General features: G+C 43.3%; 1 protein-coding gene across 3 annotated transcripts in view; it reads left to right on the forward strand.

Annotated features, from left to right (window-relative positions):
* F11R (F11 receptor) overlaps window positions 1-24,065 on the forward strand; it is a 33,586-nt gene extending 9,521 nt beyond the window's left edge. The window contains exons 1-8 of one of the 3 annotated variants that reach the window (XM_087914205.1): window positions 10,819-10,939; window positions 13,743-13,856; window positions 16,371-16,508; window positions 18,408-18,610; window positions 19,400-19,502; window positions 20,865-20,976; window positions 22,575-22,623; window positions 23,251-24,065. In XM_087914205.1, the coding sequence (XP_087770331.1) occupies window positions 10,834-10,939; window positions 13,743-13,856; window positions 16,371-16,508; window positions 18,408-18,610; window positions 19,400-19,502; window positions 20,865-20,976; window positions 22,575-22,623; window positions 23,251-23,286 (861 nt within the window). In that variant the 5' untranslated portion in view covers window positions 10,819-10,833 and the 3' untranslated portion in view covers window positions 23,287-24,065. Of the gene's footprint in view, window positions 1-10,818; window positions 10,940-13,742; window positions 13,857-16,370; window positions 16,509-18,407; window positions 18,611-19,399; window positions 19,503-20,864; window positions 20,977-21,777; window positions 21,807-22,574; window positions 22,624-23,250 lie in introns of those variants that run through there. The other 2 variants (XM_026716506.2, XM_087914204.1) reach the window with 2 other exon arrangements.
* The last annotated feature ends 1,892 nt before the right edge of the window (window positions 24,066-25,957 follow it).

The following is a 25,957-nucleotide window of genomic DNA, read 5'->3' on the forward strand; positions in this document are numbered from 1 at the left end:
AATTCTTCTTGGCCTTCTGGTGATTACTAATATTCTGTTATTTTCCCTTCTTACAGAATCAATCTATATGTCCCCTAGCCCCACAAGAAAAACATTTCCAAACAATATAGGTAGCTGAACACAAATCCTCTTCTTGTGGTTGTACCGTTCTCAGTTGGTCCCTATCCAGCCATCTTCTTGCTTCTTCTAACAATCTTCCGGTTATGTCAGTCAATGTCAGTTTATCTCTGATCAGGACTTCCAGTGAAGATACATAATCATCATAACTTTCATCCAATGAGGAAAGAATGATGTAAACTTGATGCAGCTCTGAAAATATCAGTTCCTGTTCATGTAGCTCTTGAAAAGCTCTTTTCATGAGGTTCAAATGAGCTAACATATCTCCACCTTTCAGAAGACGTGCTCTAAACAGTTTACGTGTAAGATGTATGTGTGCACCTACACTGTCACGAACATAAATCCTCTTCAGATTCTCCCAACACCTAGCAGCAGACTCTTCTCCATGAATATGGACTAGCTGCTGGTCACTCAGTGTTAGTCCAATTATACAAAGAGCTCATTCATTGTTCTGTTTAAAGTCAGCAAGCTTCTTGGCATCGTCCTCATTAGCTGGATCTCAAGCATTTACATTCGGTGGGTCTTGAACTACATTCCAGAAACCTTCTCTGCGCAGAAGTAGACTGCATTTCATAGACCAGGAAACATAGTTTGTTCCATCCAACCGGGTTATAAGTGATAGACTTGTTGAAGTGACTTGTGACATCTTTAACAGGATAGTAACCCACAATTAAACAGTAAACAGCTGTCTGTATACAGTACTGTGGATTCACACTAACTCTCAGTTATCTGAGCCTGGTATGGCCTGGGCCCATAACCAGTGTTTAGGTAATTCCCCGTTGGGAGAATGAGTGCATACAGGGAGACGAATTTGAGAGAAGTGTTTGAATAATACACACACAGCACACAGATACACTGTACAGTAAATGTAGGTTTTTACTTCCAGAAACTTTTAAGCAAAGTTCAAAATAGGCAGTCCAAAGTCATTCACAGGTAAGATCAGTCAGTTTTTAGTCCAGGGATAATCCAATAACAAAGTCCAGTGTCAAAAACAGTTCAGTATCAGGCTTACATCAAATCCAGGAATAGCAGTCAATTATGAGGAACACCAATACTCTCCAACAGAAGGAAAACAGAGACTCACTGAGACTTCTTCTGAGGCTAAGACTAAGACAACCCAAGTTTCTGGTTCCATCTTATGGCCATTTGAGAAACCATACCCAATTACAGTTTTGCATTTTCTTAAAGATACAGTATTAAAATGTCTATCCTGGTTTGTATATTTCCAATCCAAATACCTGTTAGGTGACTTATATTCCTAACATTCTCCCCTTTTGGGTAGGACAATATATACAACCTCAAATTCCTATGCAGCTGCAGAGACAACAGTGCAACACTGACCTACTTCAAATTAACATTTCATCACAGCACAGCAGCTATTAAACGTATCCTGAAAAGAACTGAAATGGCTCTACTCAGGAACTAGCTCCACAGAAAGAGATTCCAATTGGATCAGTTAAACAAAGATTTGTTAACCCTACACCTGGAATTGAGCAACAAAATCCACCCTCTACTTTGGGACAAGATAAAACAACTTACAACTTGGAGAGCTGAAACTGAAACCACTTACAAAAATGACAAACTCCTGAAGAAACTAAAGAAATTAGAACATGACAAGAAAGCCCCCAACAACTCACAACAACACCTGAAACAATTAGTATACAACGTTTTCAACAGAGAACTCACCAAAACAGAAACAGATGTCCTAACCAAAGGATTCAATTATGCTATAGCACCCAAAAAAATCCCCATAGAATTCATCATAAATTAAATACAGATGAAGCTGATAGAATAAGACACCAAGTCACTAACATCCTATGCACAAGCAAACCACCCAAAAGCAACTTGCACAAAGAGGAACTAAAAGCTCTGCAAGCCCTAAGGAACGACAGCAGCATAATCATACTTCCAGCAGATAAAGGTAATGCCACAGTAGTAATGGATAGAAAAGACTATGAAACAAAATTGACAGACCTACTCCAAGACTCCACATACAAACCCATAAACACAGACCCAGCCACATATCTAGAAATAATAACCAAGAAGAAAATCATAACCAGCAACATGAGCAAAGAGATCTAACAGACGATCATCCCAAGAGAAAAATCTTCCAGATGCCCCAAACTATACGGCCTCCCCAAAATACACAAAGAAGGCATACCCCACAGACTCATAGTTCCAGAGGAGCACCACTACAAAACCAAGCCCAATACCTAGCAAAGCAGCTACAGCCCCATGCTGAAGCAGCAGCTTCACATGTACAAAACTCATGCTACCTCTTGGAAATGATCAAAGGTCTACACATGGAACAAAAATCTGCTTATAAATTTCAAAGTGGTTTCACTATTCACTCAAGTCCTGATAAAAGAAACTCTCAAAATCATCAAAAATAAATACCAACCACCCAAACACCTCATGGAACTAGCAGAACACTGCTTAACCAACACATATTTCATATACAAAGGACAGATACAAGCAAATTGAAGGAGCCCCTGTGGGATCACCACTGTCACCCGTCATTGCAAACCTGTTAATGGAAGAATTCGAATCCAGAGCCCTAGCCAATGCCACCCACAAACCCAAACTATGGTTAAGATGACACATTTGTTATTTGGCCCCATGGAAAAGAAAACCTAAACAATTTCCTAACACACCGAAACAGCACACACCCCAAAATCAAATTCACCATGGAAACGGAAACAAACAAACAACTACCATTCCTAGATGTACCAATCTACAAAAAAAAAACAGACTAGGACACACCATATACCAGAAGAAAACACACACCAACCGCTATATATATATATATTGCAAGCGTTATGCAAGTGTGTGACTACACCCTTAAACAATTTGTGCTTTTTTTAATTGACTGGATTATCTATGAGGCGATTAATCAGTTGGAGTCGGCAAGAATGGAGCTTGGTAGCTTTCTTGCACACGTTTTATGACCCTACTAGGGAACATCATCACTGCTAGAAGGAGTGATGTTTACCCTTTGTTTATGTACAAGAGTTGGTGGGTGTGGTTCTTGGTGATTCCTAGATTAGGCTGTTGTTGACCGCTCGCCAGAGCTGGTAGCACCTTGGTCAGAGTATTATTTTTGACTTGATTGGTTTATTTTTTTATTTTATTTTGTCAAGAGATTATTAGATAACAGGCATAAGTATAAACATGGTTATGAATACATGAAATGGAGATGAATTAAAAAAAAGAAACAATAGGACAGGGGTGGTAGGCACATTGGTGCGCTTATGCATGCCTCCTACAGACCTCTTAGAAAATGGGTGAGGTCAATAGTTCTCTCTCTCTCTGTCTCTGTCTCTCTGTCTCTCTCTCCCCATATATATATATATTCTAGTTAGTATACAAAATGACAGCCAAACCCTGTTGCATTTTCAGGTTGGCACTCTGTTTAGGAGGTCTGTTGTAAATCAATGTATACTTTTTACACAGACTCAGGACAATGTGCCTTCACAGAACGTGGGTGGGGTCTGCTTCCTGTGGAATCTGTAATGTTTGCTTTGTGCAAACTCTGGCTGGGGAAAGCCCCCCCGCCCCTTCACTCAGTTCTTCTGGTTAATAAACAGCCTTTCTCACCCGCTGCCTCTAGGGCCACTGGGTCCAAGGTTACACAAGTTTCGAGGTCCAAGAGATTTCCTTCTTTTCTTTCATTCTCTCTTTTCTTTCATTTTGCCTTTTCTTTCTTTCTGTCTGTCTTTCTCTTTTTCTCTCTTCTTTTCCCCCACTCAAACCTTTACCCATCTCTCTCTCTTTCTTATTTTCTCTTTCTTTTTCTTTCTCTCTCGCTCTCTCTTCTTTCCCCCCACTCTAACCTTTCAATATCTCTTTTTTCTTCCTTCCTTTCCTTCTTTCCTTCCTTCTCTCCCTCTCTCTCTCCCTCCCACCTTCCTTCCCTCTCTTTCTTCCTCCCCTCTTACCTTCCTTCCCTCCCTCCCTCTCTCCTTCTAGAGGGCCAACGCCCAGATTATTCCCAGAATGGAGCCCTCCAAAATGTAAAACCCCGCTCAACCCTATCAAGATTATTTCATAAACATTTATTTAACAGGTTAACAAAGTTGGAAAGGACCTTGTAGGTCATCTAGTCCAACTTCCAAAGGCAACTTCTGTTCTACTGATTGATTGTTCTCACGATTAGGATATTCCTCCTTATTTCCAGGTTGAGTCTCTCCTTGTTCAGTTTCCATCCATTATTTCTTGTCTGACCTTCGGGTGCTTTGGAGCAGGGGTCGCCAACCTTTTGGACCTCAGGGACCACCAAACTCATAATTTTAAATCCCGTGGCCCAGAGACCCTGGGAAACCCCCACCCCAAAGTCCGCAGGAAAATTCCCCACCCCGGTTTCCTACCGATCGATTATTCTTTATTCGGGATCACAGGATACTGTCTCCAGCTCCATTCTCAGGGAGGTGGGGAGGGAGGGAGAGAGAAAGAGAGAGAGAGAGAGAGGGAGGAGAGACTTTTGGCTTCATGCAAGGAAAGCAGCAAAAGCAGCAGAAGTCTTTCTTTCTCTCCCCCAAACTCCACCAGAAATGAGTCTTCGTGTTGGCACAGCCTCTTGGAGCAGGAGGCCTTGCAGGGTCCCAGAGACTCATTTCTGGTGGAGTTTGGGGGAGAGAAAGAAAGATTTTTGCTGCTTTCCTTGCATGCAGCCAAAAACAGAAGAAGAAAGAAGTGGAAGAAGCAACCCAGTGGCCAGGCAAGTTCCCCCCTCAGCCCTTCCCCCCCCCACACTACTTGTGTTCCTGGGGGCCATGTGGGCAGCGCAGCCTTGTGTTCCCCCGCAGCCTGGATTAATTGCTTTGGGGAGGGTGCTCTGGGGGTGACATTTCTCTTTGGACCACCAAAATTTTCTCGTGGACCACCAATGGGCCGCGGACCACCGGTTGGCAACCACGGCTTTGGAGAATAGCTTGACCCCCTTTCCTCCTCTCTGGGGCAGCCCCTCAAATATTGGAAGACTGCTCTCCTGTCTCCCCTGGTCCTTCTTTTCCCTAGACTAGACTAGCCATGCCTGGTTCCTGCAACCGTGCTTCCAGTCCTCTCATCATCCTGGTTGCTCTTCTCTGCACTCTTTCCAGTCTCAACATCTTCCTTCCTTCCTTCCTTCCTTCCTTCCTTCCTTCCTTCCTTCCTTCCTTCCTTCCTTCCTTCCTTCCTTCCTTCCTTCCTTCCTTCCTTCCTTCCTTCTCTCAGAGCAACAACCTAGGATCAGCAAGCTGCCCTGATGCACACAGTCCTGTCTGAAAAAGCTGAGAGAAAAGGCTGCATGGCCTCATACTTGTTTTCTAGAATGTTCCTTGGCCTCTCTAGGCTTTTCCTGGAATTATACATGGAGGTTCGCTATGGCCCAGAGTTGGCTTTGAAGTACAAGATGCCCTCGGCTTACGGTCACCATCGTGGTCAGAACTCCATCACTAAGCAAAGCAGTCATTTTTATGACCGTTTTTGCCAAGGTCATTCAGTGAATCTGCCTTCCTCTCTTGGTTGCCAGAAACCAGCTGGGAAGGTCACAGATGATGCTCAGATGACCCTGGGAAGCTGCAACTGTTAGCAGCCACTCGTTTAGTGTCCCTTCCGAGTTTACAACAGCAATTTAAAAAGGTGACTTCCAATCAGTCCTCGCACTTACAACCGACACAGCTTCACGGGATCAGAATTTGGTTGTGAAGCAAAGATTACTTGGTGCAAATAGAAATACATGCTATTTCCATAGCAAAATGGAAGATAAAGCAGGAATGGTTGAATGGATTGTTTTATTCAAAGTGGAGAATATATTTAAGCATGTTTTTCACTTGGATATCACTTCTGGATTTTGCGTTTGTGGTGAAAAAGAAAATGAAACCTTAACTTCATTACAGAAATGGCCAGTTATATATTAATGTGTAAAAGCAAGAAGTAGAGGCTGGAGTGTTTTTATCTCGTATGGTGCTAGGAAGGGTTGAAAGTCAATGCCTTCTCCCCCTCCCCCCTTATATCTCACACCTTCTTGCTCTTTTTCCTTTCCTTAATTTCCTACTTCTGTTTTTTTCTTTGTATTTTATATAATTTAAAAAGAATTTGTTTGCTTTGCATCTAACATGTATTTACAATGATTGTAGCATCCTGGAATCATAGGATGGCCCTTTGCACCCTTCCCAGCTGACTTCTGCCAAGGCATGTGATTGAAGGATGACAAATTCGCTTAAAGACCACACGATTCACTTAATAACTGCAGCAATTCTCTAAACAACCATGGAAAAAAAGGGGAGGGCACACGTTCGTCACTTAAAAATGGAAATTCTTGTCTCTGTTTTGGTCTTGGCTGCTCTTAAACACCTTTGCTGAGTAACCCCATAGAACCGAATTGTATGGGAGTTTACATAATGTAAATTTATAGTAATGGCAACTCCCTTGAGGACTTGACTTTCCCGGTTCAAGGTTATGAATAATTTCTGTCCTTCAGAAATGTCGTTCTCTCCGATTACTGGCTGGGTGGCGAGTGGTTGCGTGCTGCTTGTAGACGTCCAGGAGATATTGTCTTGTCCTGGGGAAATCAGGATGCCTTCCTAGGACAGGTTAGGTTTCTGTGGTCCTTTCAATGGCATGATCTCTCAGGGTGGACCAGGTTGTCTCCCAGTTCCCTGATGTATTGTAAAACTGCCTGAGCTTGTGAGATTTTTGACGCTCACACCCTGACTGCAGAAATCTCACCAAACAGATTAACAGAGTTGGAAGAGACCTTGTAGTCCAACCCGCACGGCCAAGCAGGAGACCCTACGCCATTTCTGACAGAGGGCAGTCCAATCTCTTCGTGAAAGCTTCAAGTGATGAAACTCCCACAACTTCCGAAGGAAACTTCTGTTCCATCAGTTGATTGTTCTCACTGTCAGAAAGTTTCTTCTTATTTCTAGGTTGAATCTCTCCTTGTTTCCATCCATTGTTCCTTGTCTGGCCTTCAGGTGCCTTGGAAAATAGCTTCACCCCCTTTCTCCTCTCTGCAGCAGCCCCTCAAATATTGGAAGACTGCTCTCCTGTCTCCCCTGGTCCTTCTCTTCACTAGATTAGCCATACTGATTGATTGTAACCTACAAGGTTCCTTCCAACTCTGTTAATCTGTATCTGATTCATAATCAAGTCAAAAATTATACGATTAAATGGATGCAGAATTAAAACTAGATAGTAAATTTCTACAGATCTATTTAGTCTCAAATTCCCAGCATTGAGAGAGAGCCATGGTGGCGCCGTGGTTAGAATGCAGCATTGCAGGTTAACTGTGCCAGCAGTTTGATCCTCACCAGGCTCAAGGTTGACTCAGCCTTCCCTCCTTCCGAGGTGGGTAAAATGACCCAGATTGTTGGGGGCAAAAGGCTGATTCTGTAAACTGCTTAGAGGGGGCTAGAAAGCACTGTGAAGTGGGATATAAGTCCAAGTGCTATTGCTATCTTCCTCCCTCCCTCCCTCCTTTCCTTTCTTCCTTCCTGTTAGAATGCTGTATTGCAGGCTGACTCTGCCCACTACCAGGGGTTCGATCCTGACCGGCTCCAGGTTGACTCAGCCTTCCATCCTTCCGAGGTCTGTAAAATGAGGAGCCAGATTGTTGGAGACAAATAGGCTGACTCTGTAAAAGGGGCTGTAAAAGCACTGCGAAACGCTATATGTCTAAGTGTACAGGTTATTAACCGTTGGCACGGCTCCATTAGTTCGGCTCAATGCCAAATCAGGCAAAGGTGCCATAACTTGCTGATCAATCAACAAGACAGGACAAACTCAGCTGGCTGGGTTGCCTCCTGCGAGCGAGCGGTGTCATGTCTTTGAGATGAAAAGAAGTTTCAAAATCCAGATTCATTTTCAGACCAAATGCAGGGAAATCCCAGCCAGCTGCCACTTCAACTACTCATGTCAGCTGAGTTTCTCCTAAAAGAAGTTGAAGTGAGTCATTTGTTCGTGGGAGCAGAAAATAAGAGGACCTGAAACTGGCAGGACAAGAAAGTGGATGTTACCACGCCTTCCACCCTCTGCTACTTGGAAGAGAAGTTTGTTTAGTTCACGAATGACGATGCAGGCACATTCTCAAGCCAGCACACACCAACCTGGATTCAGACCTTATCTGCAAACTTCAGAGGGAATTTTCACAATGTTTGGCAGTGCAATTCTTATGGTTTTGTTCGCATGTATATAAAGGTAAAGGATGAAAATGTGTCTACTACCCAAGTAGTCTTCAACTTACAGCCACAAATGAGCCCCCAATATCCACTGCAACACCAGACAGTTGTTATGTCAATTCTGTCCCATTTTTCTTGCCCCCGTTATTAAGTGAATCCCTTCAGTCATTAAATTAGTCAGACGGTTATGAAGTTAGGAAACTGGAGACTAAAATATATGATGAACAGTTGCAGGAACAGTGTCTGCTAGTTCAGGGAAGAGAAGGACCAGGGGAGACAGGAGAGCATAGCAGTCTTCCAACATTGGAGGGGCTGCCTCAGAGAGGAGGAAGGGATCAAGTTATTCTCTGAAGTGAAAGAAAGAAAGAGAGAGAGAGAGAGAGAGAGAGAAAGAAAGAGGAAGGAAGGAAGGAAGGGAAGAAAGAAAGAAAAGAGAAAGAAAGAAAGAAAGAAAGAAAGAAAGAAAGAAAGAAAGAAAGAAAGAAAGAAAGAAAGAAAGAAAGTCATCTGAGCAAAGCATGGATGGACAGAAGACATGCCTAGTTTAAGGAAAAGAAGGATGAGGTGACATGATAGCAGTCTTCCAATACCTCAGGGCTTGCCACAAAGAAGAGGTGTAAAAAAGATGTGGAGACTCTAGAAAAAATGCAGAGAAGAGCAACCAGGATGATTTAAGGCACTGGAGGTTCAAACATACAAAGAAAGGCTGCAGGAACTGGGCCTGGCTAGTCTAGGGACGAAGAGAAGGACCAGGGGAGACAGGAGAGCAGCCTTCCAGTATTTGAGGGGCTGCCCTAGAGAGGAGGAGGGGGTCTCAAGCTATTATCTAAAGCCCCCGAAGGCCAGGCAAGGAACAATGGATGGAAACTGATCAAGGAGAGATTCAACCTAGAAATGAGGAGGAATTTCCTGACAGGGAGAACAATCAACTAATGGAATAGCTTGCCCTCAGAAGTTATGGGAGCCAGAGGTGGTATTCAGCAGGTTCTGACCAGTTCTGGAGAACTGGTAGCGGAAATTTTGAGTAGTTCGGAGAATCGGCAAATCCCACCTCTGACTGGAGATTTTATAGTATTCTTTCCCTGCCATGCCCACCAAGCCACACCCGCAGAACCGGTAGTAAAAAATTTTGAATCCCACCACTGGTGGGAGCCCCATCACTTGAGACTTTCAAGAAGAGACTGGACTCCTATCTGTCAGAAATGGTGCAGGATCTCCTGCTTAGGCAGGGGGTTGGACTAGATGACCTACAAGGTCCCTTCCAACTCTGATTATCTGTTATCTGTTAAGTGAATCTGGCTTCCCCATTTGCTCATCAGAAGGTTGTAAAAGGGGATCACGTGACACAGCAACGGTCATAAATGTGAGTCAGTTGCCAAGCATCTGAATTTTGATCATGTGACCCTGGGCATACTGCAAAGGTCATAACTGAAAAACGGTCATAAGTCCCTGTTTTCGGGGCCATTGTACCTTTGAACGATCACTAAATGGATGATTGTAAGTCAAGGACTACCTGTATACAGATATTTGAGGAAAGATTCATCAAAATGAATTTTGGTGCAAGCTTGTCATTTTAAAAGATTGTAAAGCTTGTTATTTAAAAAGATTCTAAAGTAATCATGATTTATGGTTTCTAGGGGGTTGGACTAGATCAGAGGTCTCCAGCCTTGGCCACTTTAAGACTTGTGGACTTCAACTCCCAGAATTCCTCAGCCAACTTGTGAGGAAATTCTGGGAGTTGAAGTCCACAAGTCTTAAAGGGGCCAAGGTTGGAGACCCCTGGACTAGATGACCTACAAGGTCCCTTCCAACTCGGTTAATCTGTAATCTGTATTTCTTGCTCTTATCAAACCCTTTTTTGATTGTGTGTTTTCCAGATAGTCAGTTTTGAATTCATGGCAATCGAAACTAGCAAATAAGCACCAACAGGAGCTTATAATATTCACATAGTTGACACTTAACATTTCACAAACCCAGCCTCCACAGTTTGTAAATGTAAACCATGATGTATAGTTTGACGCAATATGTGAATCTACCCGGGGTGGTTTCCAGGATGTCTCTGGGAACGTCCTTTGAGTTGCAAGTCAGATTTTCTTGACTCCTATTTAGTTAAGTGTTTTCTTTTTACCACTTTGATTGAAACTCATAACTATTTGCACACATTTTCATTTCCTGTTTCTGCTGCGTTGAATAAACGCTGAATGAATCACAGTTTTTGCTGAAAGTTCTTCCTGGTGTTGACCTCTCTGTGTCTCCTGGGCAAGGCCAGCCTTGCTGGACCAGAAGTGGATGATGGGCAAAATTGGGTGGCCGCATTTAACTGGTTGTTTTTCCAGAGGGAAACTAAGAGTAGGCAGGTCAGCTGGTGCAAAGCAAATAGGGGTGTAATCTGCGTTCGGCTTGGATTTTCTGCAGAGGGGTCTTTTTGGATCGAAGTCTGGTTGACTGTACAAACTGTGTTTTGGGAGGTTGTGTAAGAAGTTGCATCCCTATTTTGAGTTGGAAGAAGAATCAGAAGCTGTAGGAAAAAGGCTCTGGATACTCCAGGATCACAATGGCAGCCTGCCAAGTCTTAAAGAGATATTTCTTGATTTTTGGTCTTCTCTCTTTAGGGTCCCTGGTTCTGGGTAGAGACGAAATCGAAGTCCGTGAGAATGGAAGTAAGTTTCAAACCTGTGGCCGTGTCTCCTTTTTATCCTGAAATAAAACTGAATCAAATGTTATGATAAAATTATGTCATTGTTTATTTATTCTTTCATTTAATGTCATTGCCCAGAGAATCATGGGTTGCCCTCTCCCCTCTTTGGAAGAGCTTTATAGCTCCCACTGCCTTAAGAAAGTTCCAGACATCCTCAAAGATCCATCTCATCCTGGGCACCCTTTTTTTTGAACTATTACCATCTGGCAGACAGTACAGGATAATAATAAAAACAAGGACAAACAGGCTGAAAAACAGCTTCTATCCCAGGGCAGTCACTTTATTGAATTATACTGTCTAGTGCAATATGAATGCAATATCAGGGGTTTTCAGTTCAATTGTATAGAATATGAAGGATGTGTGTGTTTTATTTTTATAGTTATAATGTACACTGAAGATGGTATTTAATTTTGTTGTACGAGATGCAATGCCAAAGTAAACCAAACTAATTTATATAATGATGTGTTAATTTAACTGATAAGTTAAATTGTTAATTATGGGTAAATTATTAATTTATTTACTTCAATAGACCTTTAATTTATAATTGGCGTAAAGTAAATGTATATAATTATGCAACCGGAGACAAATTCATTGTGTGTCCAATCACATTTGACCAATAAAGAATATTCAATTCCATATTCTATTCATTATATTTCTTCTGGAATATAATGTGTGATCTGCCCGCCCCCCGAGCTTTTAACTCTAAAGTGCGATCCATACAATTTACTTCAAAGATAAAGACATAGTTTCATTCTTTTCCCTTATATACAGCTAGTCCTCGACTTATAACAGCTCATTTAGTGACCGTTCAAAGTTACAACAGCACTGAAAAAAGGGACATGGCCGTTTTTCAGAGTTACAACCTTTGCAGCATCTCTACAATCATGTGATCAACATGCAGACATTTGGAAACTGACGTGTACTTATGATGGTTGCAGTGTCCCACGGTCACGGAATAACTGCAGTCCTCAGTTTACAATCGCAACTGGGGCCAGTGGTTGTTAAGCAAGGCATCACTTGATTGCAGTTGGCAACCTTCTCTGCTAGTTCTCTTCCCATCCACCCCTTGACCTTGGTTGTCAGAAATCGGCTGCGAGGGTCACAAATGGTGATCACGTGACCCCACAATGCTGCAACCACCATAAACACAGGCCGGTTGCCAAGTGCCTGAATCACAGTCACAGGACTGCTGGGATGTTGCAATGGTCATAAGTGAGAGATCCTTGGTATTCTCTGTGCTTGGTTGTTTTCTTGCAAACGTTTCATGACCCAACTAGGGAACATCATCAAGTGCTAGGAGGAAGGGGGTTTGCAAAGAGGAAGAGGAAGGGGAGGGGACTGTGGGGTCCTTGGATCTGTCTGAGCTTGGTTGTTTTCTTGCACATTTCATTATCCAAACTAAAGAAATTATGTTACGATGTTTCCTAGTTGGGTCATGAAACGTCTGCAAGAAACCGCCAAGCTCAGAGAGCACCAAGGATCTCACAGTTCAACCCTGAGCTACAAATATTCTCCTTTATTGATATGGTCATAAGTGCAAGGATCAGTCCACCATCCCTTTTTTCAGGGCTGTTGTAACTTTGAATGGTCGCTAAACAATTGTCGTAATATAAAGGACTATGCGTAAATCCATAGAAAGGATTCAGATTAGATTAGATTAACAGAGTTGGAAAGGACTTTGTAGGTCATCTAGTCCGACCCCCTGCCCAAGCAGGAGACCCGATTTCTGAAAAATGGCAATCCAATCTCTTCTTGAAAGTAAGATCTGTGGCCCATTCCCCAATGAAATTTTTCTATCCTCCCTGTATCAGTTGTTACAACTGCACAAATGTGTCTTCTTAGGAGTTGCAAGTTCAGACTTGGAGTGCTGTTTGCTCCAGGTTGCTCATTGGAGGTTGGTGCAAAATTCCTGGCTTGGCTTCAGGATCTGCTTAACGTCGACTCACCTGCACCCTATGGAGCTGGCTGGCAAAAGAGCTGCCCTGGCACAGTAATTGTGGTGGAAGTCTTGGGTTTTGCAAAGCTTTGTTGATGGCCAACCTCCTGGTATTCAGGGAAGGGAATAGGAGCTGTAGCACCGTTTTGAGGGTAGGAGTTGAAACAGTTGAATGTCCAGGAAGTGGGGGATCTGTAGTCATACTTTGGGGGATACCTGTGTAAGGTAACGCAGTGGGGCATATGGCCTGCTAGGCTAAATTGTGCTGAAGAAATTTGCATTTGAAAAAAAAAAAAGGCAACTTACAACCATTTTTCACACAACAGCTGCAGCACCCTGTGGTCAAAATTTGGAGACTTGGCCATTGGCATGTAATTGAGGATGGTTGCAGTGTCCTGGGGTCAGTTATTGTGAGTTTCGCCCCATTTTATAACCTTTCCTGCCTCAGTTGCTAAGCTAATCACTGCAGTTGTTAAGAATCACACAGTTTTTAAGTGAACCTGGCTTCCCCGTTGACTTTGCTGATCTGAAGGCCGCAAAAGGGGATCACGTGACTCCCCAGAGATGCTGCAACCTGTCTTAAATACGAGCCAGTTGCCAAGTGTCTGAATTTGGATCACATGACCCCATGGGGACCATGGGGGAAAACAATCCTGTCGCTTATTTTAGTGCCGTTGAGACTTCAGATGGTTGTGAAATGAACAGTTGCAAGTTGAGAACTACCCGTATTCTATATTATATTTATTTTTCCGACCCGTTTGTTTAGCTTGGCCGTCCTTGTGCGAGGTCTTTTCTCTGCATCTCTCACACCTTTGCCTTCTCTTTCCAGCTGTGAGCCTGCCTTGCAAAGCCATACACTCCCAACCTAACCCGATACGCCAGGAGTGGAAGTTCCAGAAAGATGGCCTCACCCTGCTCTTCTACCACGCCAACAAGTTCACAGGTGAGTAGTCTGACAGAGTGTGTGATGACCCAGGGCAACACAGGCAGCTGCCAGTTCGAACCACCCTTTTATCGCTCCAAATTTCCCCAAACGCTCCCACATTTCTGGCAAGTCCCAGAGCAAAGTGATGACACACCAGTGGTGGCATTCTACCGGTTCGGCACGGTTCGCCTGAACAGGTAGCTCCGATGATCATCTGTGAGTGAACTGGTTTGCTCCGACAATCTGCTGCTGGGCCCCAACTCTCTACTGCCCTTTATTTCCTGCTTTTCAACCTCAGCTGCTTCACGGGCCAGCTTTTTTACATACAGGGTTTGCAGCAGAAGGTGAGTTGCAGATGCTACGCATGTGCAAAGCGTGTGTTTGGTGTGCACGCACATGGAAAGTGCAAGTGCAGGCGCAAAGCGTGTGCTCACACTGAACCAGTAGGAAAACTTTTTGAAACCCACCACTGTAACACACACACACACACACACACACACCTCCAGCAGCCTCTGGCTTCAAATAGTCCAGCCCAACGCTGTGAGCACCACAGCTGCAAAGCAAGAAATCCAGCAGGACAAGTCAAGAAGTCCAGGAATCAAAGGAGCAAGGCAATTAATCCAGAAATCCAGAAAGAATGCAAGGAATCCAGGAAAGTTCAAACATCGGCATTCAACACTCCAGCAATTCAGCATTTGTTCCCAACAAATGCCCTTCCCCACAGCATCTCCTTAAGTCTCAGTCCCCAGGTGTGCCTTCTGAAGAGGGGCGGGGCGTTCTTCTGAGTAGTTGGGTCAGCCTGCATTGTTCTTGCCTTCTCTCCACTCTCCGTGCTCTCAGATCAGGAGAGGGTGGTCCTTGCTCATTGTCGGAGCTCTGTCTCTCCTGTTCATTGCTTAGCCCCTGTTCCTCCTTGCCTACAAGTTGTCCCAATCCTGAAAGGCCTGACTGGGCCTGCTCTTCCCCATATTCTCAAGCCAACAAAGCCGCCCCCTTGATCTCCAGCAGCTCCTGTTCCAGCTCATCGTCCTCCGCAGATTCAGGATCTGACGGGGACATAACACCGTGGATGGATTACCGAGTAGTCCACTTTCAAGCTCTGTGTTTGTTGGGGTCTGGAACACCCCCTTGAAACAGGGTAAAAATCTGCTGGCTGTGGATTATGGGACCTAATCCAAGAAATCTGGAGGGTGCCAGGTTGGGGAAGAAGCTGAACTAGTGTCTATCATCCAAGTCAGAGTTGTCCCGAAGGTGCTTTTTTTTTTTCAAGAGGTAACTGGATGTTCTGTTTTTTTCTTTGAAGACGTTTCACTTCTCATCCCAGAAACTTCTTCAGCTCTGATTGGATGGAGGGGAGTGGAAGGATTTATAGTATAGTATATTTTCTGGAAAAAAAAAACTTCAAAGAAAAACCAGAAAGTCCAGCTGCCTCTTGAAAAAGCATCTTTGGGACAAAGCTGTAGTGTTTCTCAAGTAGGACAATTTGAAGACATGTGGACTTCAACTCCCAGAATTCCCCAGCCAGTTAGTCCTCAACTTACAACACAACTGAGCTCAAAATTTATATAGTCATTCCAGCCACGTGGCTACAGAAGTGTCTTCAGACGATGCTGGGTCCCTCGGCTGGGAAAAGGAGATGAGCACCTCCCTAGAGCTGGACTCAACTGGACAGGGGAAACTTGTTTTAGCTTAGAGTTGGGATCTCCAAACTTGGTCCCTTTAATCCCTGTGGACTTCAATTCCCAGAATTCCCCAAGCTAATTCTTTGTTCTTGTTGTGCATGTCCTTACTTAGAATGACCACTGGGAGGCAGTGTGGGATTATATAAAACAAAACCAGTCACATACTGCCTCCTGGTGGTCACTTGCCAATTGTAACTGAGACTAGCAAGTCTAATAATAATAATAATAATAATATAGGAAATACTCTAAATGCTCTGGTGGTCATTTGGAAAAATCCTTTCTTAGTGAGCCCTTAAAACCCAAGAGGAACATAACGTGCCAAATTTTAAGTTTGTAGGCTTTATGGCGCTGGAGATTTTGTGATGATGCGTGAGTGGTTTTTCATTTTTATATATATAGATGAGAATCATTTTGTCATCCTTGGAAGCCATTTTTTACTTGGAAACTCCAAGGCTGCCACATTCAGTGCCTGGGAATTTGGGAGGGAGGGTTTCATAGAGAGGTGGAAGATTAGATACAGCAACATTCTTTCTCAGAGAGTCAAGGACATATTGCCCTGTACTTGGAAGGGAATGACTGGAGGGATGTCTCCAGTTGGGACAAAGATTGGATTGGGCCATGTGGGTGCAGGGGATGGATTTTTAATTTCTCTTTTGGGAAGGGAAAACCTGGAACTCGCATATTTGGGATTTTCCCAAGGTGCCAATAGGACAACTCTAATATAATGGAACTTTGAGGAATTGTTTGCCTCGGAGTTTCTTGGGTTGGAGTTGGTTAGTTGGAACGCTGACACATTTCATACACAGTTCAAACATCACTGAATTTCTGTCTTTGGTGCATCTTTCTTCAGATAACTACAAGAATCGTGCCACCTTCACCCCGTATGAAATCCAGCTCACATCAGTGACCCGCAAAGACTCGGGCACATACACATGCGAAGTCCTCGGAGAATCTTTTGCGCAGTCACAAGTGATCCTGATTGTGCAAGGTGCTACTTCTACTCCATGGGCACACTCGAGTTGGGGAAACGGATCGTGTCAGCTCTGCAAAATATAAATGGGGATCTTTATGGAAGGGCTGCTTGAGGCAAACTCTTTAGCATGAAAGAGTTTGCATCAAATCTAGTGAAAAGAAGGATTAAGAGTGACATGGTAGCAGTGTTCCAGTATTTGAGGGATTGCCCAAAGAAGAGGAAGGGGTCAACTTATACTCCAAAGCAGTGGTCGCCAACCAGTGGGCCGGGAACCACCAGTAGTCCATGAGAAAATTTTGGTGGTCCACAGAGAAATGTCACTCCCAAAGCAATTAATCCAGACTGCACAATTAATCCAATTAATCCACAAGACTGCACCACCCACATGGCCCACGGGAACACAAGGCTTGCGTCATTTGCATTGTGAACAACGCAAGGTAGTGAGGGGAGGGGGGGGAAGGGCAGAGGGGGCAACTTGCCCCATGCGCCTGGCCTGGCCACCGGGCTGCTTCTTTCCACTTCTTTCTTCTTCCGCTTTTGGCTGCACACAAGGAAAGCAGCCAAAGTCTTTCTTTCTCTCCCCCAAACTCTGCCAGAAATGAGTCTTTGGGACCCTGCAAGGCCTCCTGCTCCAAGAGGCTGCGCCAGCAAAAACTCATTTCTGGTGGAGTTTGGGGGAGAGAAAGAAAGACTTCTGCTGCTTCTGCTGTTTTCTTTGCATGAAGCCAAAAGTCAGTCTCAGTTTCAGTCTTTCTCTCTCTCTCTCTCTCCTCCCTCCCTCCCTCCCCCCTCTCTTTTTCTCCCCCTAAGAACAGAACTGGAGACAGTATCCTGCGATCTCAAATAAAAGATGATTGATCAGTAGGAAAACAGGGTGGGGAATTTTCCTGCAGATTTTTTGGGGGGACCAGGGTCTCTGGTCCACGGGATTTAAAATTATGAGATTGGTGGTCCCTGAGGTCCAAAAGGTTGGCGACCCCTACTCCAAAGCACCAGAAGGCAGGATGAGAAGCAATGGATGGAAACTCAAGGAGAGAAGCAACCTGTAATGAAGGATAAACTTCCTAGCAATGAGTGTAATTAAGAGTGGAGGATCTGCTTGCCAGTGGAACTGCTCCACCAGAAGTTGTGCATGCTTCATCACTGGAGGCTTTTAAGAAGAGACTGGACAGACGTTTGTCCAGAATGGTACAAAGTCTCTTGCTTGGAATAGGGGATTAGACGAGAAGGTCCCTTCAAGGTCCCCTCCAATTTTGTTATTCTGTTAAACTAGGCCATGTCAAGAGGACGTTTGAATGGGAATGGAATATAGAGAAGAGAGAATTAGAATTAGAATTAGAATAGAATAGAATAGAATAGAATAGAATAGAATAGAATAGAATAGAATAGAATAGAATAGAACAGAATAAATATTGGAATGAATGAATAGAATAGAATAAAATAGAACAGGGAAAGAATGAATAGAATAGAACAGAATATAGAATAGAATAGACTAGAACAGAACAGAACAGAACAGAACAGAATAGAATAGAATAGAATAGAATAGAATAGAATAGAATAGAATAGAATAGAACAGAATAAATATTGGAATGAATGAATAGAATAGAATAAAATAGAACAGGGAAAGAATGAATAGAATAGAACAGAATATAGAATAGAATAGAATAGAATAGAATAGAATAGAATAGAATAGAAGCTGGAAGGGACCTTGGAGGTCTTCTAGTCCAGCCCCCTGCTCAAGCAGGAGACCCTATACCATTTCCAATAAGTGAGCATCCAGTCTCTTCTTAAAAACCTCCAGTGATTTGAGTGCCCACCATTCCTGGTGGCAAGCTGTTCCACTGGTTAATTGTCCTCAGTTCATGCCATCCAAATTGGCATCCTAACCTGTGAGCCCCCTCTCTTCTTGGGCAGTGCCCGCCGCCAAGCCCACTGCCCACGTTCCTTCAGTGGTGACCATTGGAAACAAAGTAGTCCTGAGATGTGAGGAGACCGACGCAAACCCCCGTCCAACTTTCAAATGGTTCAAGAACAATGTCCAGATGCCCCCCGATCCCAAAACCAGCACCATCTTCAAGAATTCATCCTACACCATCGACTCGGACACAGGCGTGCTGGTATGTTCCTGTATGTTATGGACTTTAAGCTGTATTTATCACCGGGGGGCGGGGCTGCAAGCAGCATGCTTCACTCCCGCCAGGTACTTGGTATGGGTTGGGTGGGCTGGCTTACCTTCACAGGTAAGCAGACAATTTCTTACGTTATGTGCCCAATCACACTTGGCGAAATAAAACATTCTTATTCAAGTCTCTATCCAATCCGATCCTATCTTCTATATTTCTAGTCTATATTCTATTCTATTTTCTATTTCTTTCTATTCTAGTTCTATTCCATATTCTATCCTATCCTATTTTATTCTATTTTCTATTTGTTATTTCTAGTCTATATTCTACTTCTGTGGTAATTCTATTCTATATTCTGTTCTGTTCTAGTCTAGTCTATATTCTATATTCTCTCCTGTTCTATTCTATTCTATTTTCTATTCTATTCCTATTCCTATTCTATTCTTCTGTTCTATTCTATTCTATTCCTATTCTATTATCTTCTATTTTAATCTTCGGTTCTCTTCTATCCTATCCTTATCTTCTGTTCTATTCTTTTCTGTTTTCTATTCTACAGTATATTCTATTTGATTCTGTTCTTGTTCCTGTTTCTATTCCAATGGTCTTAACCCAAGGACTGCCTGGATTTGAGCAGTGCTGTCGTGGTTTTTCTCCCCTTGCCTGGCTCCAGTTTTTGCAGAACAGGAACCTCAGAGAGAGTTTGAGAACCATGGCTGGCTCCGCCTGTGGAGGAGACAGGGGTGTCCTTGGCTGAGAATTGAGCTCCTTTCCTCTTCCCTTCAGGCCTTTGAGCCCGCCACAGCCCTGGACGCGGGCGACTATTTCTGCGAAGCCCAGAACAAGGTGGGGCCCCCCCAGCGGTCGGAGGTGATTCACATGGAAACCAGTAAGTGACCAGTAAGCTTGGCATCTCTCCTGCGGGCACCAGCTCTTTGGGGTGGCACGCTCTGTTGTCTCTTCAACCCCAGCTGTCCAATTGTAGTTTTGCAAACAAGGCAAAGGGCTTGGTGGGAAGTCCTACTTTTGCAGAGTACAAGTAGTCCTTGATGATGGTTCAAAGTTACGATGGCACTGAAAAAAGTGACATGACCAGTTTTCACCATTGGCAGCATCTCCAATGGTCATGTGAGGGTCAAGTTCTTTTTTTGACACTTCCTTTTTAATATCATCTTGTGTGTTTTTTATTCTTTTTTCCTTTTGAAAATATTTCGGCATTTTGTTTTTTAACCTCCTTTGAATAAATTAAAATGTCAATAAAAAATCAAACACTGAAAAAAGTGACTTATGACTGTTTTTCACCCTTATGACCGCGGCGGCATCCCCATGGTCATGTGATTTACATTAGGATACTTGACCACCGACTCACATTTATGACAGTTGCCAGGGGGGTCATGTTATCCCCTTTTGTGACCTTCTGGCAACCGAAATCAACGGGGAAGTAAGATTCACTTAACAACTATATTACTAATTTATCAATGGCAGTGATTTGCTTAACAACAGTGGCAAGAGAGGTTGTAAAATGGGGCAAAACTCATGTGAGAAGTTTCTTTAGCAACATACATTTTGGGCTCAGTTATGATCGTAAGTTGAGGATTACCTGTTGAATTTGGTTTCTGCTTGAAGTGGGATTCTATCTGGAATGCTCAGAAAATGGAGTAAGTCATAAAAATGAAACTCTTGGGTATTAATTTTATTCACTTTTATTGGCCATAATTGGGCAAAAACTGAATGAACATGGATCAATAGCATGCTGGTGTTTTTCTGCTTTATAGAAATGTATTTGTCAACTACCCAACCAGTGAATCCAAAAGAAGGAAACATACTTGGCAGTTTTAAAATCGGAAAAGTAAAACTTTATTGGATACACCATTTTGGTACTGAACAATCAAAACCAGCACTGGTTTCTTCCCACGCAAATGCTTGCCTGGTTAAACAACGGCTTCCCTTTTTCCCCGCCCGAGCGGTCACATTGTCCAATCATGAGACGACTTTTGGCTATGGGAACAGTCCGTCTCTTTCTCAAGCACCTGCAGCAGTGGCCTTGATAGTTGCACAGGCTCTCACGGTCCACGCACACATTCTCAGCTTTCTATTTCCCCCTTCCATCCCCCCTCCCAGTTCATTGGTAAGTCAAAAAGCGTTTAGGGTTGAAAGAGGCAAAGCGATTCAATCTTGACACCCTAGAAATTCTTGTAATTAATTCTCAAGTACGCATTGGATCTTTCTAACCATTTTTATTGCTCTGCAGGTAAACTCAATGTGGGTGGGATCGTGGCGGCCGTGGTAGTTCTCCTAATCATCCTGGGACTGGTCATTTTCGGCATTTGGTTCGGTTACAATCGGGGCTATTTCAGCAGTAAGTGGCCAGTTGCATCCTTCTTGTTTTCACAGAGCAGGAAAATTATAATTTTGGGGACGATTTTCTAGTCCTGTTTCTTTAATAACCCCAGCCCTCCTAGGCTGTGTGGGCATCAGAGGAGAATGAAGACTCAAAAGCAGGTTTTCTAAAATTTGGGATCTTGATGGAGTTTAGTAGCCAGCAAGATTGTCTTAGCAAGCTAGGTAGTCCTTGACTTACGACCACAATTGGAACCAGAATTTCCACTGCTAAGCAAGGCGGCTGTTAAGTGACCTTTTTAATGAGTGCATCACTGTGGTCATTAAGTGCATCACTGCAGTTGTTAAGTGAGTTACTGCAGTCATTAAGTGAATTACGGCAGTTAAGTGAATCACTGTAGCCACTAAGTGAATCACTGGTCATTAAGTGTATCCCTGCAGTTGTTAAGTGCATCGCATAGTCATAAAGTGAATCCCTCATTCACTTTGCTCATCAGAAGCCGGCAGGATAGGTCGCTTAACTTGTGTGGCCAGAATGGTCTTAAAACAGGGCAAAATCCATCTGTCTCGCTTAGCAATCGAAATTTGGGGCTCCATTGTGGCTGTAAGTTGAGGACTCCCTATACTCCACTCAAACTATTCTGGCTGGGGAATTCTGGGAGCTGGAGTCCACCCTTCCACAAAATATAGGGTCCCAGGAGGGCTGATCCAGTTGGAGGAAAGGCCAAAAGAACTTGAATTTTGGTGGCTCAACAATTGTGCAAGAGAGATGCAATCACCTCCTTTCTTGGCTAACTGATTATTTGTCTCTCTTTTTTTTCCAGAAAGAACAACGTGAGTAGCCATTTCTTCCTTCCTGCCCACCGTTCTTTGCCGCGTAACTGCCAGTCCTGCCGTGAGGTTCCCTTTTCGGGGTAGATGAGGGAAGGGGCACAGTTGGTCCTGGCATGGCCACTTTCTCTCTGGGTTACGGGATTTATTCTGCTGATAAAAAAGTGGGAAACACCAGTTCATTAAAAAAAAAAGCAAAGTACAGGTAGTCATCGAGTTACGATGATTTGTTTAGTGACTGTTTGTACCTGATTCTCGCGGTTACAAGCTTATAACGTGGCCATGTGATTGACATTTGGTGATGGTACACCATCCTGGGAGTGCTGTGAACGCCATTTGTGAAGTCAATGGAGAAGCTGGCAATGTCTCGCTTAACAACCTCACTGCTTAGTGATCCATTTTCCAGGCCCTATTGTGGTTGTAGCTCAAGGACTACCTGTACAGTAAATGAAAAGCCATGAAACAAAACTGATCAAAACCAACATTCAAACAGTAAATCAGTGTTCCCTGGCTTTCAGCCCCTGGGAATTATGGGATGTAAATTCCCAGAATCCTCCAGTGGACCATTTCCAGCATGTCTTTGAACTCTTCAGTTGAAGAAGACATTTGGGATTTGACATCTACCCATCTTAAAGCATGCTGGCCAGGGAATTCTGGGAATTGTAGTCTATCAGTCTTAAAGCATGCTGGCCAGGGAATTCTGGGGGTTGAAGTCCACCCATCTGAAAGTTGCCAAGGTTGGGAAACGCTCTCCTAATCTCTCATCTTCCCCTTCTCCAATCTTTTCCAGAAGTACCAGTAAGAAGGTCATTTACAGCCAGCCTTCCAACCGAAGCGACGTAAGTAGAAGCAGAAACTCGTCTGCTTCATTCCCCAGGGATTTTGGTTTTAATGAAAGAGTGATTTAATGGGATTTAATGCCTTTTGCAGGGCTTATAATTCTCAGTTTTTAGAAAAATGATGTCTTTAGAACTCAGATAATTTTGTGCTTTTAAAGATTCTGAAGTTATCTGAATTGGGACCAAGGTCCAGAAATACTTTCCTCTTAAGGCAGAATTTTAGAGAAATATTATTCTGGACAATGGAAATACAGCTGGTCCTCACCTAACAACCACAATGGGGATCAGCATTTCAGTCACCAAATGATGCAAGATGGGCAAGGGTATAAATTTAATAAATAAATAAAGATGGTCATGAAGCTAGTCACCCCGTGACCAGATCAGATTTTACAACCATGTGTACTGCACTCATCAAGCAAATCTCATGGGTGTTAAGTGAATCATGTAGTCATTAAGTGAATCCAGCTTCTCCAATTAACTTTGCATGTTGGAAGCTAGCTGGGAAGGTCATATCAGGGATATATCTGTTTTCCAAACTTTTTGGCTTCTCCATTCACACAACCTTTTTCTGCTTTATTATTCTCTGTTACACCAAAGCAAATTTTCCTCCTCTTGATTTTGTTTCAGGGTGACTTTAAACAAACTTCTTCCTTCCTGGTCTGATCGTGGCTTACGGACTTTGCCTTTTACAGGAGTGCTGTAAATGTTCCCAGTGGATCTTTGTAATTAAGTGTGATTTTTTTTCAGTGGTTATTTTGTTAATATATATAAATATATGTATGTGTATAAAATAATAGTTTGCCTTTACATATTTTTTTTAAAAAAACAGTTGCTATTTAAAAAGGCGGTGCTTCCAGCCTTCTATTCAGAATATTTTCATCGTTTTTAAGAACTGGAGCCTTGAGTTCTGGTACAAAAGGACTTAATTCCGTAGTGTGCCTAATTTTTTCAGGCTGATATCTTGTCACTCAAATTCAGTTTGAGGTAGTTATGAGTTTAAGGACAGGGGTTAAGAAGTGGATTTCATTTCTGTCCTCCAAAAGTCAGTCGTTCCCAACCTTGGCAACTTTAAGATGGGTGGACTTCAACTCCCAGAAAGATGGCTGGGGAATTCTGGGAGTTGAAATCCACCCAACTTAAAGCTGCCATGGTTGAGAAACGCTGATCCAGAGGCCAAATTTGAACAAGAACCCAACTCCTGCATTTAATTGTGTAGCAGATAAAATAGCCATAGTGCATTCTCTCTGTCAAGGAAGTTTGTGCTGAAGGACGATTGCTAAACCTCTCTTCCTTAGGGAGGGAGTTAGATTTGCTGAAATTACTCCAGCTAGGACTCTCTCTCTCTTACCATTATTTGCTTTTATTAATATTATGATATTCTTATACTTTTTTTTAAATGCTGGACACCAAAAATGCTGGAAATAAACTTTTGATTCAACAAATGTGTGGTGTTGAAATTTATCTGGATCTTAGCTTTGGGTTCTTGACTTAGAACATTTCGCTTAGTGAGTATTCAAAGTTACAGTGACATGGAACCAAGTGACTTATGGCCATTTTTCATCACTTACAAGAGCATGGGGATACCTCAACATATGACCGTTATAGTGCCCCACCGCTCTCACAGGATTTGCATTCCGATGCTTGGCAACTGACTCAGATTTATGACGGTCACGGTGCCCTGGAGCCACGTGATCCCCTTTTTCTGCCAACAAAGCGAGTGGGGAAACCAGATTCACTTAATGACCATCTTACTAATTGGACAACTGCAGGGATTCCCTTAACAACAGTGGCAAGAAAAGTCATAAAATGAGACAAAACTCACTTAACAAATTTCTCAGCAGCTGGGAATTCTGGGCTCCGTGGCAGTTGTAAGTCGAGGACTAACTGGTATACACATCTCAAGCGTGATGTTCAGATTACCAGCGAGTCTTTGATTTACGTCGGCAACTGGGACCAGAATTTTGGTCACCAAGCAGTGTGGTGGCTAAGCAAATCATCCCAAAACGGGACACTTTTAAGATCACTTTGACTGTGGTTGTTAAGTGAATCTGATTTCCTCCATTGAGTTTGCTTGTCGGAGGCCATTTGGGAAGGTCACAAATTGTGATTAAGGGACACAGCATGCTGCAGTGAACATAAACGCAGTTGCCAAAGGCCCAAATTGTGATCACATGACCACAGTTGTCATTTTTGAGGATGGGTTACAAGTCACTTTTGTCAATTTCAAACCGCAGTTAAATGAATGGCCATAAGCCGAGGACTGCCAATAAATGCCCAAATGGCATGGTTTCGAAGGTGATTCGGATTATTTGTGTTTTAAAAATAGTTAAAAGGTTTGGATGTTCTTGCGCTTACAGGTTGTCCTCAATGTACGACTGCAATTGAGCCGAAAATTATGCTGCTAAGTGAGACATTTGTTAAGTGAGTCTTGCCCCATTTTGAGAACTTTCTTGCCACAGTTGTTAAGTGAATCTGGCTTTCCCCATTGACTGTGGACGCCTGACTCTGGGACGCTGCAACTGTCATAAATGTAAGTCAGTTGCCAACTGTCTAAATTTTGACGACGTGATTGTTTAAGTGTGAAAAATGGTCACAAGTCACCTTTTTCAGTGCCATTGTAACTTTGAATGGTCACTAAATGAACCATTGTCAGCCAAGGGCCACCTGTATTTATAAGTGAGGTGGCAAGATGTGTGTGAACTTTTTGTGTTTCTTATTTATGTATCGTTTGCAACCTCCCTGCTTTCTTACCACAGAGCATCGGTCGCCAACCGGTGGGCTACGGCCCACTGGTGGACTGTGAGAAAATTTTGGTGGTCTGCAGAGAAATGTCACCCCCAGAGCAACCCCTCCCCACACAAAGCAATTAATCCAGGCTTCACAGAAACACAAGGCTGCTCAGCCCACATGGCCCATGGAAATCCTTCCCGCCCACTCACTCCTTACCCATCCAACATGCCTGCTAAGTTGCTATTTTTCCTTTTTCCGATCATCAGCTGTTCTGCTGTGCCGGGAGATTTAGATTAGCTAGAACAGGGGTCTCCAACCTTGGCCACTTTGCTAGCTGAGGAATTCTGGAGTTGAAGTCCACAAGTCTTAAAGCGGCCAAGGTTGGAGACCCCTGAGCTAGGAAGCAGAAAATGGTTGCATTTCTTGCTTTCTAGCTAGTCTTTATGTCTTCAGCTCTGCTTTTAAGCACAGCCGAACCTCCCTTAGGACTGAAGGTTTTATTATTAGATTCTGTGAGCAACTCAATCTGCCTGTCTGCTTTGCCTGGTTTTGGGTAAAAGTTGCTGTTTTTAAATAAAAAAATCCATATTTACATACATGGTGT

The sequence above is a fragment of the Pseudonaja textilis genome, chromosome 16, assembly GCF_049901715.1.
Source record: "Pseudonaja textilis isolate UNSWEBS1 chromosome 16, rPseTex1.2, whole genome shotgun sequence".
In the NCBI taxonomy this organism is placed as follows: Eukaryota; Metazoa; Chordata; class Lepidosauria; order Squamata; family Elapidae; genus Pseudonaja; species Pseudonaja textilis.